At 35.1% G+C, this 16068-nt stretch overlaps 1 protein-coding gene across 6 annotated transcripts in view; it reads right to left on the bottom strand.

The window, feature by feature from the left end:
• Window positions 1-16068, bottom strand: part of WDFY3 (WD repeat and FYVE domain containing 3) — a 272029-nt gene that overhangs the window by 109692 nt on the left and 146269 nt on the right. For 5 of the 6 annotated variants that reach the window (XM_068542705.1, XM_068542706.1, XM_068542707.1 and 2 more), the window contains 6 exons: window positions 13694-14151; window positions 11761-11844; window positions 7075-7252; window positions 6072-6286; window positions 3885-3997; window positions 1342-1573 (listed from right to left, as the gene is read on the bottom strand). In XM_068542705.1, coding sequence (XP_068398806.1) covers window positions 1342-1573; window positions 3885-3997; window positions 6072-6286; window positions 7075-7252; window positions 11761-11844; window positions 13694-14151 — 1280 coding nt within the window. The remainder of the gene's footprint in view (window positions 1-1341; window positions 1574-3884; window positions 3998-6071; window positions 6287-7074; window positions 7253-11760; window positions 11845-13693; window positions 14152-16068) is intronic. The other variant, XM_068542710.1, reaches the window with a different exon arrangement.

Genomic DNA, 16068 nt, shown 5'->3' with positions numbered 1-16068 from the left:
CATTATTTAAGGGTAACCAGAGATAAGAGATCATGGAATAAGTCTGGATGCCTAACAAAGTCCTTCCCTTCTTTCAATTGTGTGAGAATACCAAAAGATGTATTTAAAAAATCTCCATTTTTAAAAATTTAAATTAAAAAAAATCATACTATAATTTGCACGTGGTAAAATGCACCAAAGTATAACCTTGTTCAAGACATTGGAAATTTTTCATCACCACAGAAAAATTCCCCTGTGCCCCTTTCTAGTGAGTCACTCTCCTCTGTTACACTGTCCTGATTAGTTTTGCCCAGTCCCAAATATGTTTTAATTCATTGTTCGATACTAACCCACGACAATGTTCTTAAAATACAATTTATAGTTTTAGATCAATGTAGAAGAATCCCACAAACAACCAGTACAGACATAGGCTTTTTCTCTTAGCATTTATGTCCATTTTGAGGCTGACAGACTTTATAAATATACTCTTCTAGATTCACTATAGATTCTTTTTTTTAAATGATTAATATACTTTATTATAGAACTTTTTAAACTTATTTTTTATAAGCAGAGGAGAATCTCTCTCTCTTTTTGTTTTTGGCCATGTAGCTTATGGGATCTCAGTTCCCCAACCACAGATTGAACCTGGGCGAAGGCAGTGAAAGCCAGGAATCTTAACCACTAGGTCACCAGGGAACTCCCTAGATTCTTTATTTGTTACTTCTGCTATTAAAGTTTTTTCTGCCACTTCAAAGTATTTATTCATTTAATGTGATGGTAACTGAATACTTATAATGTATAAAATACTAATACTTATAATGTATAAGATACTAAGTTAAGTAATTTGAGAGAAAAAAGGACAAAACTCAGCCAAAGAGCTTTTAATCTAATTTTAATTTGCATATTATCTGTAACTTATTGTACTAAATCAGAGGTTGACAAACATTTTCTAGAGCGGGCCAGAGCATAAATATTTTATGCTTTGCAGACCAGATAGCCTCCATCATGACTTTGCAGTCTAGCATGAAAGCAGCCATAGATAATACATATACATAAATTAATGTGGCTATGTTACCATGAAACTTTATTTACAAAAAAAGAAAAAAAGAGAATTTACAAAAACAGATTTGGACCGTGCACCTTAGATTGCTGACTCCTATACCATATCAACTTATTTAGCATAATAAATAATTTAAAACAATTAAATCCACAAATCTTAACATGCTCAAGGAACTCAATCATTTGAAAATATATAGCATATACTAAATTTTAATCAAGTAGATTTAAAACCAAAGATCTATTTCTCAAAGGCAAGACTGAGGCATGAAACACAATAGCTTGGCTACCTGGCAAACTTCTTACCCAAACCCTTCAAGGGATGTGTCAAATTCAACAAAAGTCGGAGTAACTGATGACCCATGAAGTCTGATGTCATGTGGGGTTGTCATGGAGACCAGGCACTTCACCCTGGTCAGGGGTACAGTACTTCCTTCTGCGGATTTCACTAGGCTCTTGCTTATGCGGTAATGGTTATCTTCATGTAAGCTGAAGACATTATCAGAACCCAGACCTTCCATAGATGTGATCATACTACCTGTAAGTCAAAGAAAATCTCTTGGGAAAAATATCATATAGATTTCTAAAATAGTGACTTTAACAAGGCTGATTAATTTTAAATACTACTCTTCAGTTTCAATATATACAATAATTTTATTTTTAAACTCCAAAGCTATTATCCAGTTTTAATGTACTTTATGTTCACTTAAGAACTTACATAGCATATGTTTTTACTTTATATTTATTACTAAAGTAATAAACACATTGCAGAAATGTTGGAAACTACAGAGTGCAAGTAAAGATCAGATAGAAAAAGAATAAAAATCACCAATGACCCCTATCCAAGCCACTGCTACAGTAAAATTTAATTATAAGCTACACTTAATGATGTTTATAAAAACCAGACTATACTTTCATTTTACAAAGTAATTTGTTATTTCTCTTTGAGAAGAAAACAAAATATTTGAGAAGTATTATCATGGAAAGAAACAGGTCATCTTTCTTATTAAAAAAAATCGGAGCTAAATAGCAGAAACTTGCTTCTCCCATTTTCTCCCCATTTTTAATTCTTCCCTTGTAGCTATTAAAATTAGACAAGTGATCACCAAAATACTTGAATTTAAAAATTCCTATATGCATGCAAATGGTAATGATTTTAAGAACAAAAAAATAAAATTTAAGCAAGCTGTTCTATTCTTTCAGGAATACGTTATAAATATAATGGAGAAGATATTCCCTCTCAAGATAAACCACATGAATTTAATTATTTCCCTCTTAAGTGTGCTAAGCAGTCAGGCAACCATAAAAATATTTCAATATTCTTAGAGAAAGGAACTATTTTTTGTCAATTCTCAGGAACTGTGTAAAGTACAAAAACAACAACAACAACAAAAATATATACATGCAGGGGATGTATATTAATTGATAAGAAAAACTGAAATACTGTTTTCCAATAAAACTGTGTTGGAACTCAAAAGATCTTAGTGTTTCCAAAACACAGTATTCACTAATCACTGACAATAAATTGTAGGAGGAAATAGTAAGGTTGAAATAATGGTTGAAGGTTGTTTAATCTCTTTTGATTCTCACCTGAAAAAAAAAAAAAAGGTTGAACTAAATGATTACTATATGCTTGAAGAACAGGCATTCTACTCTTCTAGGTTCCATTCTTTCCTGCTTCACTAGTAATGGTTATTTCAATCCATTAACACAGATGCCTTAACTATGGCTAACAACAAGACAAAATAAATTGTAAAGTTAAAACCCACCAAACTATAGAATTAACACTGGGAGGAAATCCAGGGCATCTGAGCTCTCTATTGAGAATACACTTTCCCCACGGCTCTTGAGTGGATGGAATCTGGTGCTCCTCCATGGTCTATGCCGGATGGGTAGGCAGTGCCTACATTCTAACACCCCCCTCTCCATCATCCTTGCATCAGCCTAATGCAAAAACTTCTCTTCCTTGGAGGTTCTGCATCAGCAATCCTATCACACACCTCTCTATGAAACTGCCATCTACTATTGCTGGCATTTCATTCTCACCTCTTCCCTGTACTAATTCTTGCCAGTGCACTGGGGGATCTCAAGGTCCACATGAACAACCTATCTAACACCTCCCTTCTATGATCACCTTTCCTCCAATGAGCTTTACCTCTACTTTACTCCAGAGCCAAATTTTGGGCACAGTCCTTTTCTCTGCTTGTCTCATCGCTCCAATTTTGATTGCCATTACCCGACCTCATTCCTCCAGTTCACCCATTCTTTTTCTCTCACTACATTTGCTTTTTAGCCTAGCCATTCTTCTCCAGCCCAGTGATCGATCCCTTTTCTCCCAGCCTATCACTAGCTGCTTGACTTTACTTTTTCCCCCATCTATCCCATACTCTTTGGTGTTTCTCTTCGACTACTTTTATTAGTATTTTAAATGTCCTGTCCTCCATGTCCTCCTGCACCAGCTGTCCTGCAAAGCCACAGCCTGTGAATAGCCCAGTCAACCACTCTAGTTCAGGCAGCAAAGGCTAATTGAGAAAGGTAAAGAAATTACGGATCTTCTGAGAAAGAGGTATTCCCCCTTCCAAGCCAAGGGTTATCCTGCACATAGGTCTCACCTCCTCTGGATCTTGCTTGTATCACTGATTCCTTTGCCACCCCCATCTGCCCGCTTCTCCAGTCAAACAATGAGATCTTAGTTTTTCTATTTAAATAACAACAAATGAAAAACAACAACAACAAACCCTTCCCTTTCTTTTCTTTTACAGTCGAACTTCTTGAAATAATTTTCTCCCCCTACATGATTTTCATTTATAAGATAAACCAAAAAAAGGGAACTTCAAAGGTCAACTTACTTCTCATCTCTGGCTCATAACTCAGTGAACTTGGTTTGTGGACCCTATATTGTTTTAGCAGTTTTTTGTCCCAGGCACCACAATTTAATGGACTTGCCAAACGTAAAAACTCCCTAAAGAAGAGACAAAGCAAAGTTATTCCTTGATTGGGAACATCGCGTAATTCATAAACTAAACACACAAAAAATGTGACTTAATGAATTATCACAGACTAATTAAAAATACTAAAGCAATCTGAACAGTTATTATAATATACAATGCTAATTTTATGTTTCAATTCACCAAGCAGTGAAAAGAGCACCAAGTATTGTGAAAAGTTACAAAGGAAACCTGAGGAGCACGCTCTCCTGGAATGTGACGGGCAGAAATACAGTGAACTGTCAGGGGTGACAAAGACAGAAGCCCTTTATATGCAGTCATTTACAGCATCATGTAAAGGGAAAAAATAAAAAAAAGAATACTTCTCTGAAGTTTCAATTCCCTACAGCAGAAAAAACAAATATTTAAAGGTCAGGTACCCTTTGCCAGTTTTTCACATAGAGTGTGATACACAATTAGCTCATAATCTATGGCTTGTCAGCAGCTAGATGCCTGTACCATCAGGTGACCTTTGCATTCACCTAATTCATGCACTGTGAAAACTAAGCATGTCCCAATGGTTGGTTTCCACTGCTTCCTCTGTTTATCTAAGTAGGCGGTACAAGTTATTTAGTAAAACACAAGTATTAGGTATGAGATAGTCTCTTTTTCTCATTCAGTCTCTCTACGTTTAAAGTAGCAGATCATCAAAAAGGATCATGGGAAAATCTCCATGCTGTTTTCAAAACTTTAGGTCTCTGAATATATTCATAATGTGACAAAGTGAGTGGAGACTGTCTCATTCATCTTGGTATTACTAAGGCCTGGCACACTGCCCTGTACAATACTGTTTAACAAATGTTAACCACAGAGGTTTTTCTTAGCTTGGGGTCAGTTAAAAAATATAAATTACAAATAGAGTCCAACCATTTTTAAGAAAGTTCCAAAAGTTTTATGAAAACGGAGTACTTTAACAGCAGAAAAGAATTATTTTATTTATTTTAAAAAATATTTATTTATTTATTTACACTGGGCCTTGGTTGCAGTAGGCGGGCTCCTTAGTTGTGGCTGAAAGTGACAAGATACATGAGAGTATTTTTTTAAGGAGGGACAAGATGATTTAAACATTAAATCTGTTTGGCTAGGTAATTTCAAGGAAAGTATTTTTTTTTTAATGTTGTTTTATCCCTAAAACACAGAGCACTGTTTCTCTTATATTAAAAAAGGTTATTCAAATATACCTATTTCTCGAATGGCTAAACTGTGCAAGGTATATCCACACCATGGAATACAACTCAGCAAAAGAAAGAAACAAACTCTTGATACATAACAATCTAGATGCATCTCAAAGGCACTACAACAAGTGAAAAAAGCTAATCACAAAAGGTCATATACTGTATGATTCAATTTACATAACATTGGCAAAGTGACAAAATTATGCAGATGGAGAACAGAGTGGTTTCTAGGGGTTAGAGACCGTGGGGGTTAGGGAAGCGGATATGATAATAAAGAGGGAGCACTGGGGAGATCTTTGTGACATCTTAATTGTGTGATGGTTACATCAATCTGACACAAGTGATTAATAATGGGGGAACTGTAGCATACATGGATACATCGTACCAATGTCCGTTTCTTGGTTTTGATACTGTACTGTAGTTACATAAGATGTAACCACTGGGGGAGACTGGATGATGGGGACACAGAATCTCTCTGATCTACCTTTACAACTTCCTCTGAATCTCTAATTATTTTAAAATTTAAAAAGTGTTTCTTAAAAGAGTTCGTACACATAAAATGTTCTTATCTATAAAGTAGATGCAAGTCATACAAATATAACATGACTTCATTTTTAAAGGGAAGTGAGAGTTTGCTGGATTCAAGCAGAAGAAATGACCAACGGACAAAAACATCCTGTTTACTAATAACTAGATTTATCTGTTTCTAAGCACGATATTTTGGGCATTTTGCCCATTTTTGTGGTGTTTTGGTTTTGCCCACAGATAACTGAATATATGTTTATTAAAGGAAGAACTCTTTGACTATCAAGACTCTAGAAACGGCCATTACTAATGGTGGCTTATTTGAATGTGAAGAAGAGAACACACTGACCTCAGCACCATGGGCTCCAGAGCCTGAGAGGCTAATCGTTCAAACATCCGCTGGAGGGGCGGGTGCAGCGAGTGGTCCTCATCAGCCAGTGCAGCACTGCACCGCTGCAGCAGTCGCGCATGGAGACCAGCTTCACACATGACTTGCTGGTTTCTTTCTGTGTGCACCAGTGATTGTAAAATATTTGCCACGGCCAGTTGAAGGTCCAAAGCATGCTGGAGTTAACAAAGAAATTCATGCCACCGGGGCATTCTTAATAAGACAGGTGATAGTTCTCTCCTTTCAACAGTTGAAGCACACCTTTTAATATGAGGTCCCTACATGCTTCAGATTACATTCAGATGAATTAAGTGGCTGACTTAGAGGGACACAGCAACTCCAGAACAGGGCTAGGGAAATATTTCTGGTCTTCATTCTGCTAGAAGCATACCTAGCTCGACTCCATTTTCTTTCAAGTCTTTCGTATTACATGACTATATGTAACTAATAATATTTTTATTTTTATAGAAATAGTGGGTATAAAGTAAACATTTTTCACGGTAAGTAAATAACCAGTTTAAAGAATGACCTATTGTTAACATTTGTGACACTTTAGGCCTTCGAAACCATACAACATTTTAAACAAAACTAGTCACCCAAACTCCTGAGTGTTACAAATGAAAATACATAAATAGCGTCAAAATGGTACCTTCAGTCATTTTTCTTCCTGTATTATTTATTAACAATTTCCACTGCTGAGCAGGATTTACAGGGAGAAAGAGAATTATTTTAGTACCAGCAGTAACTGCATTTTAACAAATGAGTTGTATTCTAAAACATACGTTATCTACTACTCATTAGGAAAGTTAAGACTCAAACACGAAAATCCTGTTTTTTTCCTTTACCTACTTCAGTATGTGACACAGAAAGGTTCCATGTCACCTTCTTGGTCCCACTCCCTTGCTCATGCAGTCACACCTTCCACTCATTAAAGACGGGAAGGAACCAATCTATCCAAGCTTACTTCTGGCTGTGTCACTGACCCAACAGAGGCCAGGAGGTCCAGCATAGAAAGCATGGCTCCAGGATGGATGATGACAGCATCAGAACTCTGGAGAGATGAAGTTGCCACATGTAGTTTCAGGTCAGCAACATTTTTAGGAGGGTAGACGGCGGGAGTTGAAACAGAATGATATGCATGCCTATGAAAAGAAAGAAGGGTAATTGGGTATTTAATTTCAATCACATTCTCTGTTCATTTTCTTCATCTTCTACTACCTTTCTCCACTGAGTAAAAAAAAGCCTTATAATTAAGGGTTGGGTTACAAAACACCTTAACGTTCGGAAATTAAAAAACAATGTATTATCAATTCTTGAGTCACATACAGACAACTTATCAAGTCTTTTAGGCTCTTATATGTTTTTACCACTTACTATTTGGATTGTTTCATTAAAGAATGGCACATGATAACTAGTTAACATTACTCTATGGTGTATTTGAAAGTTGCTAAAAGAGTACATCCTAAAAGTTCTCATGACAAGGAAAAAAACATTTCTTCCTTGAATCTATGTAAGATGATGGATGTTAAGTAAACCTACTGTGGTAAGCATTTTGCAACACATGTAAGCCAAGTCATTACGATGTACACCTTAAACGTTATACAGCGCAGTGTATCAATTATATCTCAGTAAAACTGAAAAAAAGAAAAACAAAAAGAATAACATACATGACAGAAGATATAAAGAATAGGTGAAATTACAGTGAGTCAAAGCTCTAAGAAAGATGATAGTTCTGATAATTTGTGATGAGCGTACAAGTTATATTAAGTGCCTCAGTGAGAGTGTTTTCTTTGAAATTTCCTATGTGTTTTTAACCTTTCCTTAAACCATGGGTAATATAATCAAGAACAAACAAGATCAAAGCGGCCTACGCTGTAACTGGTTCAACTGAGTCAGAGTTGGCTCAGAATCCTGGCCGCGTGTCAATAAATGTATTAAGAATCAAGGAGTTCTCCTTTAGCTTATTTGGAACAACATTCACGCTCTTTTGCATTATCCTCCCTACCACTGAGAATATTCACAATTTTTAAAAACTTGGGATATTTTACGTAACAAGCTTCCATGAGTTAGAAAGCCTAGCCATGCCCTGAATGCACAACATTTCTTCTCGTCAATGATCTCCACCGTCTATTGCATACTCTTCTTCTGCAATTCATGAGTTTTGCACATTTTGTATCCTGGCACAAGGAAACAGATGCTTGTGGCTTCAGCCTATGGGAGCTCTTTGTTCCAATGAATTGGTTTCAGCATAATTTGTCTAATGCTGAGCTCTGTCACTGAGAGCAGCACAGTTTCAGCTCTCTGGCACAAGAGCAGCTTGGGAAACAGATGCTTTAAGTCACTGATTTAGTAGCAAAGAATTGGCACTGCCATTTTTTTTTTTTTTTTTAAGTACCATTCTCTTTTTAACAGAGATTCTAGGAAAGTACTCAGCTTCACTTTAAAAAAAGAAAAAAAAAAACACATGTGCTCTACTGTTTAAAGTCAGCATATCCTCCACCTACTCATTTTTTTCACTCCCTGGTTTTTTTTTTTTCTGTTTCTGTTCAGAAAGATTTAATTTCTAAACTTACTAGAATAGTTTTCTAACTGTTTATTAACAACAGGTATCCTCCTCCCATGTTTCTCCCTTTATTCTTTAAAATATTTTGACCTAACTAGAAAAACAAAAAGATTCCTAATTCCTCTATTGTGTAATAGGAACTCCAAACCATTAAGAAATTTCATAAAAATTGTTTTCATTACACATAAAAACTAACGCAATTTTGAGAAAAAACATCAATTCTAATTGTATATTCTAGTTACAGGCCTTCTGAAATTATTTCTTAGTTGCCTGATTTAATATAAATTTGAACTTAAATTATTGATATGTATAGCTAGGAAGAAGTCCTTTATGTCTTTGGAAACTGAACTCTACTAATATGTAACTATTATAGTAGTAAACTTTTAAATCTTATATAGAAAAATATTCTAATGTAGGAATTACATTATTCTTCTCAAACTAGAAAAATACTGCAAACATCGTAGAAATCTAAAACATGGTATTTATTAAGTAAAATTAGGTCGATTTTAACAGCCATTATATAACATTAACTCTTACTAAGTCACTTAGGTATTACCACAGGTATTACCACTTTTTACATTTAGAGACTGTGGTAAGCTTATTAAATTGGTAGCTACCAACCAAGCCCTAACCATTTGTAAAGATAGGATAAAATGACATTGCAAAATTTAGTTAATTTTTATGTTGCAGTTACTTTTAAAGCTTAAAGAAATTGCTACTTAATATTTCAATCTAAATTCTTATATATACTTATCTACCTCTTTTGGGAATATATACTTAAATATTTAAATTCTGAATTTGCTTTGCCTTAATTATCAAGTGTGTATAGGCACTAAGTAATGGACCCCATGTTTGAACGATAACTAGTACTCGCCACCTTTTTTGCTATTGCAGATATATTCTGAGAGTCTTCGTTACTATTTTGTATTTTGTTTTCACCTCCTCTAACTGTGATTGAATATTGTTCAGCATAATACTGTTCCATTATTCCTTCTGAATAATGAAAAAAATTACGAGTTTTAGTTTTCCAAAATAAGGTTTCCTAGTTCTTTTTCCTCCAATTCTTCTAATAGAGAAGAATCTCCAAGATTTTACTTGTCAGACAAGTATTACAAGTTGAAATTTCCTTAGTACCTTAATCTCCACAAGCCATAAAACTAACACAATGTTGGGTTTTTCCTTTTGCAAACAAAACAAAACATGTTTTGCCACAAGAAAAAAGATGCCCATAAGCTGATGTAATTTGAGATGTTCTTGAGATATTCTAACTTCAAAAATTACTATACTGTGAAGTAAAAAAAGTTTTCTTTATTAGCTTATGATTCTTATCACTGAGCAAAATGTATGTAACCTGACCAGAATGGCAAGCTGAAAATGTCAACACTGATCTTATTATTAGCAGGAACAGCACTGGGAGCTTCCTTGGGGTAACATCAACTTGTAAGCCTCATTAGAATTCCCATGGATAAGATACACTCAACTACAACTGCTGATTCAGTGACAGTTTCCCCTTAGGTCAAAGACAGGACATCCTTACGTGTAGCTGTGTTGCAAAAGATGAAAAAATGTTTTTGATCAAAGGCCTTAAAAAACTATGATATGGAATAAAATGCTGTTTTCCCTCTGTCAAACTACTATTTAAATAAATAGTAGGTTCTGATAGATTTTTAAATATTTGTCCCCTTAATCTGTAGATCTCTACTGAAAGTGTTCTGTAATTTTTGGTTAATAATTAATGAATTTAAACACAGCAATTTTTGAGCCTTTACCATGTATGACAGAATCATAAATATGATTTTTTTAATGATTAAAATTATTTAGTAATTGAAACTATTTTTCTAACGTCCAGTAGTTCTCTGGGATAGTAAGCACACATGAATCTTCCAACACAAAGTATACCTTTTACCTTATTCATTTTAGCAACAGAAAAATACACTAGGTCAACTCAAATTGATTTCATAATATCTTGAATCAAGAACTGCTCTTACAAAAACAAAAAAGAAATAGTAGTTTTTAAATACAAATACATTGAAAAATACTAAATTCATTTAACTATGCCATGATTTACTAGAAGAAAATGAGCTGTAAGCCCCAGTGTAAATTTAAAAGAAAAAGGAAAATAAATATAAGCCTATATACCTAATGAATATTACTCTTAAAATATATTGAAATACCAAATTTATAACAAATACTTCAAATTTAGTACTAAATTAACCACAACTGTGTTCAAGTTTCAAAATCTGAACAACAGAAATAAAATTAAACAACAACATAGCAGAACCTCAGGGTTCATTTTTAAAAAGCCACAGCGGAAGAGAATTAATACAAGACTTAAGGACTTGCACTTGCTTATGAGGAAAACAGGGGCAGGAAGAGTATTTGGTGCCAAGTGCACAGACTATGATCCTTTTAAGTACAGGTCGCAAATGGAATCTCAAATGGATCTTAATTGTACTCTTGTCAATCAACTGCTGGTTCTTTATAGTCATAAGCTTTATATATGAGGTAGACTACATCAGTTTAGAAAGAGATTTACACACAACTGATGAAAACAGGAGCTAGGGGAGATTTTTTTTATTCGCTTTTTCAAAGGTTAGCCTGCTGAGTCTTCATAACAGCATCATATTTCAACTGGTTGAACCCGATTGAGAAAATACACATTTCCTCAGCCAGTGCTGGGATGTTCATTTTGAAGTAATACTAAAAACCAAAGAATGATCCCAAGCACATTTAAAGTGAAAAGAAAAAGGAGGAAAGTATTCTAGTTAAAGAGTAGAGGCATTACATCCTCATTTCTAAATTAATTTTAATAAAATACATGCTGGCTCTAAAATGCATATTTTAGTCCAAATAATAGGGTTGGATGACAAAAGTCTACATGTCCTTCGTATCTTCATAGCATCAACACATTTTACTCTCATAAATATACTCAGCAGAAGCTGACAGTTTTGAAAGCAAAAACAAAGATATCAAATAGAAAGAAAATAATTAAAGTTACAAAGCACAAAATCCACATTAACATATAATTGAGCACAGAAGAAAAAAACCCATACAAGTAAAGACTGACTTCGGTTATTAGATCAGTACCTTTTCCTGGACAAAGCTGGTGTACCCCAAGGAGAGGGGAGAGAAGACTCACTTGTCAGGCAAGGAGGGATCTGCTCTGCACGACTACAGACGACAAAACAGGGCGGTTTAGAAAGGTCAGAACAGGACACCGGGTTGGCAGTTGGTTAGTTTCACAAGAAATACCAGTAAAAGTTTAATAGGGAACATCCTCCCTACTCAGCAGGAACAAGGAACAAGACTACAACACATGCACTGAGGGAAACAGAAAAGCATGCTTAGGGCAGATGCTTATTCATTCATGTTAACACGTAACATATTTGTTAAACAGAGTGCTATAGGCCTTGTTTTTTGAGGAAGCAAACTAAAAATAGGTATACTAACCAGGATAAGTTAGAAAACAAGGGAAAAGAGGCTGAATCTAAATACACAAATTTTAATTTTAAAAAACATCTTATTCCCTCAACACTACACTCTCCCATGGTTTCTATAAGTTAACGATATATATGCATTTTTATTTTCAAGGCAGGGAAGATTTGAAAACCTTTTTTACATTACCTGTGTTTTCTATCTAAATACTAAGGCCAAAGAAATATTAAGAAACAAGAAACATCTCAGTAGGCATTTCAAAGTAGATAATTTTACAGTTAAGGATATAAAAGCTTTTAGCTCTACCCAATAGAGTTACTTGCTTTATTTATGGGGCCATCATAGAAACAATTCACTTGTTTTATGAAGTAAAACTGTGGTAATGGCTAAAAGTGATAATGCTTGGGGCAAATTAGCAGCACAATCAGCATGATCACTCTCACATTATTTTCAAAGTGAGAGCTTAATTGAAAACACACTTTAAGAACTGAAAATAAGTGATTTAGGTAAAGCAGACTTACGATCTCAGAACCCTGCATTTTCCACATCATAGATTTTATCATGATATGTTATCGTTTATTTATGTGTTTGTATTTAAGGTAAAGGATGGATATAACCAAAGTAGCCTTGTGCTGAATTGCACCTTCAACGCCTAGCACGATGACTTGGCATGCGATAGGTGTTTGTTAAGTACTTGTTTAATGAAGGAATGAGTAAATTAATCTGATGGACTCTTGAACTGTCAATGTCTCCCAGGGAGATAAATCATTTTTTGAGGATTATAAAATGTTAGGAATGATTATGAATGTTGAGACTATATCATCTGTCTGAAAATACATGTAATCATAACTATGTTCTATTGATAACTAATATCAATAAGTCTGGATGTACCTAATGTTCTTGAGAATAAAGAGGAAAAAGAAAACATAGGAAACAACCTCATGAAAAGTAAACTTCAGGGACTTCCCTGGTGGCGCAGTGGTTAAGAATCCGCTTGCCAATGCAGGGGACATGGGTTTGATCCCTGGTCTGGGAAGATCCCATATGCTGTGGAACAACTAAGCCCATGCGCCACGACTAGTGAGCCTGCGCTCTAGAGCCCACGCGCCACAACTACGAAGCCCGCGCGCCCTAGAGCCCGCGCGCCGCAACTACTGAGCCTGCGTGCTGCAACTACTGAAGCCCGTGTGCCTAGGGCCGGTGCTTCACAAGATGAGAAGCCACCACAATGAGAAGCCCACGCACCACAATGAAGAGTAGCCCCCGCTCGCCGCAACTAGAGAAAGCCCACGCGTAGCAACTGAGACCCAACATGGGGGGGGGGGGAAAGTAAACTTCATTGAAACTGTTCTGCTAAGTGCATTGAGAGCTTAACTCTAACCTGGTTTTACAAATAACACACAGATGTCCATGCTGAAAAGCTTAACATCAGAGCAATAGTAATATTCACAAATAAAGTGGTAAGTAAATGAGAGAGAAGATTCATTTGTTTTCATTTTCTTTCAGGTTAAATTATAATTTAAGCCTTAATGTTGAAGTCATACGTAGTACACCCTTTAATTCAGAGCACAGAGCAGAGCCATACCTGTCAAAAGAATCTGTGGCTACTTTGTAGAGATAAATAAAGAGTTTACTGCAGTGCCGTAGAGTGGGTGACACTGAATCCATCAAGATTACGTCTTCCTCTAAAAGTCTTTGAAATGGCTGTGTATTTGAGGGGAAGACATTCATGGGGCTTATTTTTCTTAGGTCTGAGAAACAGCCAAGAAATCGAACGGCATCTGCCAACTTCTCATACTGAATCTCTGTTTTGAAGAAATGAGAGTTGGCTGGCTCATAGCGCATTGCTGCAGTCAATGTGCAGAACACAGTGTGGAGAAGTTCAAACACTTGATTCTGGTTCACTTTCTCCCAGCCATTCTTGGGTGGTGAGCTCAAAGATCTTTCCATAGCAACAAGCAAGGACGTAATGTACACAAATCCTCCAACTTTCCTAAAAACTGTTCTTGAACGATGGCTTTCTCGAAGGACTGACAGAAGGGCCTACAGGGGACAAAGAAACAACACAAACAAAAACAAACTTATCATTCAAATTAAAGAAAAATAACCGTACATGAATGTCAAAGGGGAATGCCATTCTGTGAACATCTGATATGAGTATTTTTGTCATTTACCGAATAAGCAGTCTTATGAAGCATGCCAAATATTTTGCTAATTAAAAAGTGCCATATTAAAAGCAGAAGATCATTTTAGAAAACACTATCGCATATTGCTTTTGACAGAATAATGGATATATCCAAATCCTGGCCGAAAAGCTTTCCCTATATATTTGATGAATAATGACATCAATGAATTCAGTGATTTTTACAAAGTAATTTTATTAAATAAGTAAAATACATATTCGAGTATAATTTTACACAATCATGAAAACTTATGACTGTGTGTATACAAAATGATTTATTCTAGAAAGGATTAGAGAGATGATCAGGGAAGCCAAGGGCTGAAGTATTCCGATTCATGTAAAATGACCATATCCTGATGCTTTGGAAAGAGCAGTCACTTCAGAGGAGTTATTAGACATTCTCTCTTGCAAAGTGAACTGTGGCTTGAGGGCTGAAAGCATGCTCTTTCCCAGAATAGCTCTTAAGGCCAAACAGGTAAAACAATCTTTTATAACTATCAGTTATCTTCTTAACTGTCATACTTTTAACATAGTTTATTATTAAAAATAACACATTATAAAATTACTTAACATTTTATGGGGCACTTACCATGTATTAGGTACTTCTTTAAGTGCTTTAATACATTAGCTTATTTAATTCTCTCAATAATCCTATGCATTGGACACTATTATTATCCGCACTTTAGAGATGAAAAATTGAGGCCCCACGTGGTTAAATAATTTGCCAAAGGCTTATACAATGGCAAAGATAGGATTTAAACCCAGGCAGTCTGATTCCCCTATTCATGCACTTAACCATGAAGCTATACTGCCCCGAAGAACAATTCGAAATCTGTTTGCAGATACACAGGCTCCTTTTCCCTGTTTCAGCAACTGAAACACCATGAGAACCTAATTTTGCTTAAGACACAATTTACAATCTTCCCAGTCATTACATTTGAAAAGGCCATTTTATTAAAATATCTCATACATTTCTAATAGTATTTGCAAAAGGGAAAAGCTAAATATTAATATATATAATTACTTTTTTCAAATATACTATTGATACTTTAGAAATTATGAGATTCCACTGTACATACCTATACCTTATTATTTTAAAAGACAGAAAATGTACAATCTGTATATGTAAATAAAATTTAGAAATACAGTGTATTCCTTCCATTATTCTGCAAGCAGTAAGTTTCCATTTTGTTTCCGTATCTTCTCAAATTTAATAAACTGTACTTGTAATATCAACTCCTATTTACAACAAGACTTCATAACTTTTTGTTATTTTTAAGCATCTTATAACTTAGCCTGAAGGTTAAATGCAAGGACTAGAGTTAGACCGCTTGGGTGGAAATTTTGACCCCAACATTCAAAAGCATTTCACTATGGTCAGTTACTTAACCTTTCTGTGCCAGAGTTTCCTCTTATGTAAAATCTAGACAATAATAAGAACTTACTTTACAGGAAATACATGTAAAACCCTTAGCAAAGTGCCTGGCATAAAAACCCATAACCATCATCATCTTCAAAAACACACTGGGGAAAAACTGGACATGTATTATTTTATATACGAGGAAGCACGAGTTAAGAGTCAAACTAATATGTACAAAATCGTATCGTTGGTCAGAATTATGATAGGGGTCAGAAAAACAGTGCTTAATCCTTAGTCCAAAAGTACTCTATGTTGTGTGCTTCTGGATAAGTTCACCTCCTACTGCCTCAAAACTAGTTACTCTGTTGGCACTGTGACATCATCACAGCATAATCTCGGTATCTGAAAATTTCAAATA

The sequence above is a fragment of the Eschrichtius robustus genome, chromosome 4 (genome assembly GCF_028021215.1).
Source record: "Eschrichtius robustus isolate mEscRob2 chromosome 4, mEscRob2.pri, whole genome shotgun sequence".
NCBI classification, from domain to species: domain Eukaryota; kingdom Metazoa; phylum Chordata; class Mammalia; order Artiodactyla; family Eschrichtiidae; genus Eschrichtius; species Eschrichtius robustus.
The sequence above is the reverse complement of the archived record's forward strand: the minus strand, read 5'-3'. Positions and strand labels throughout refer to the sequence as shown.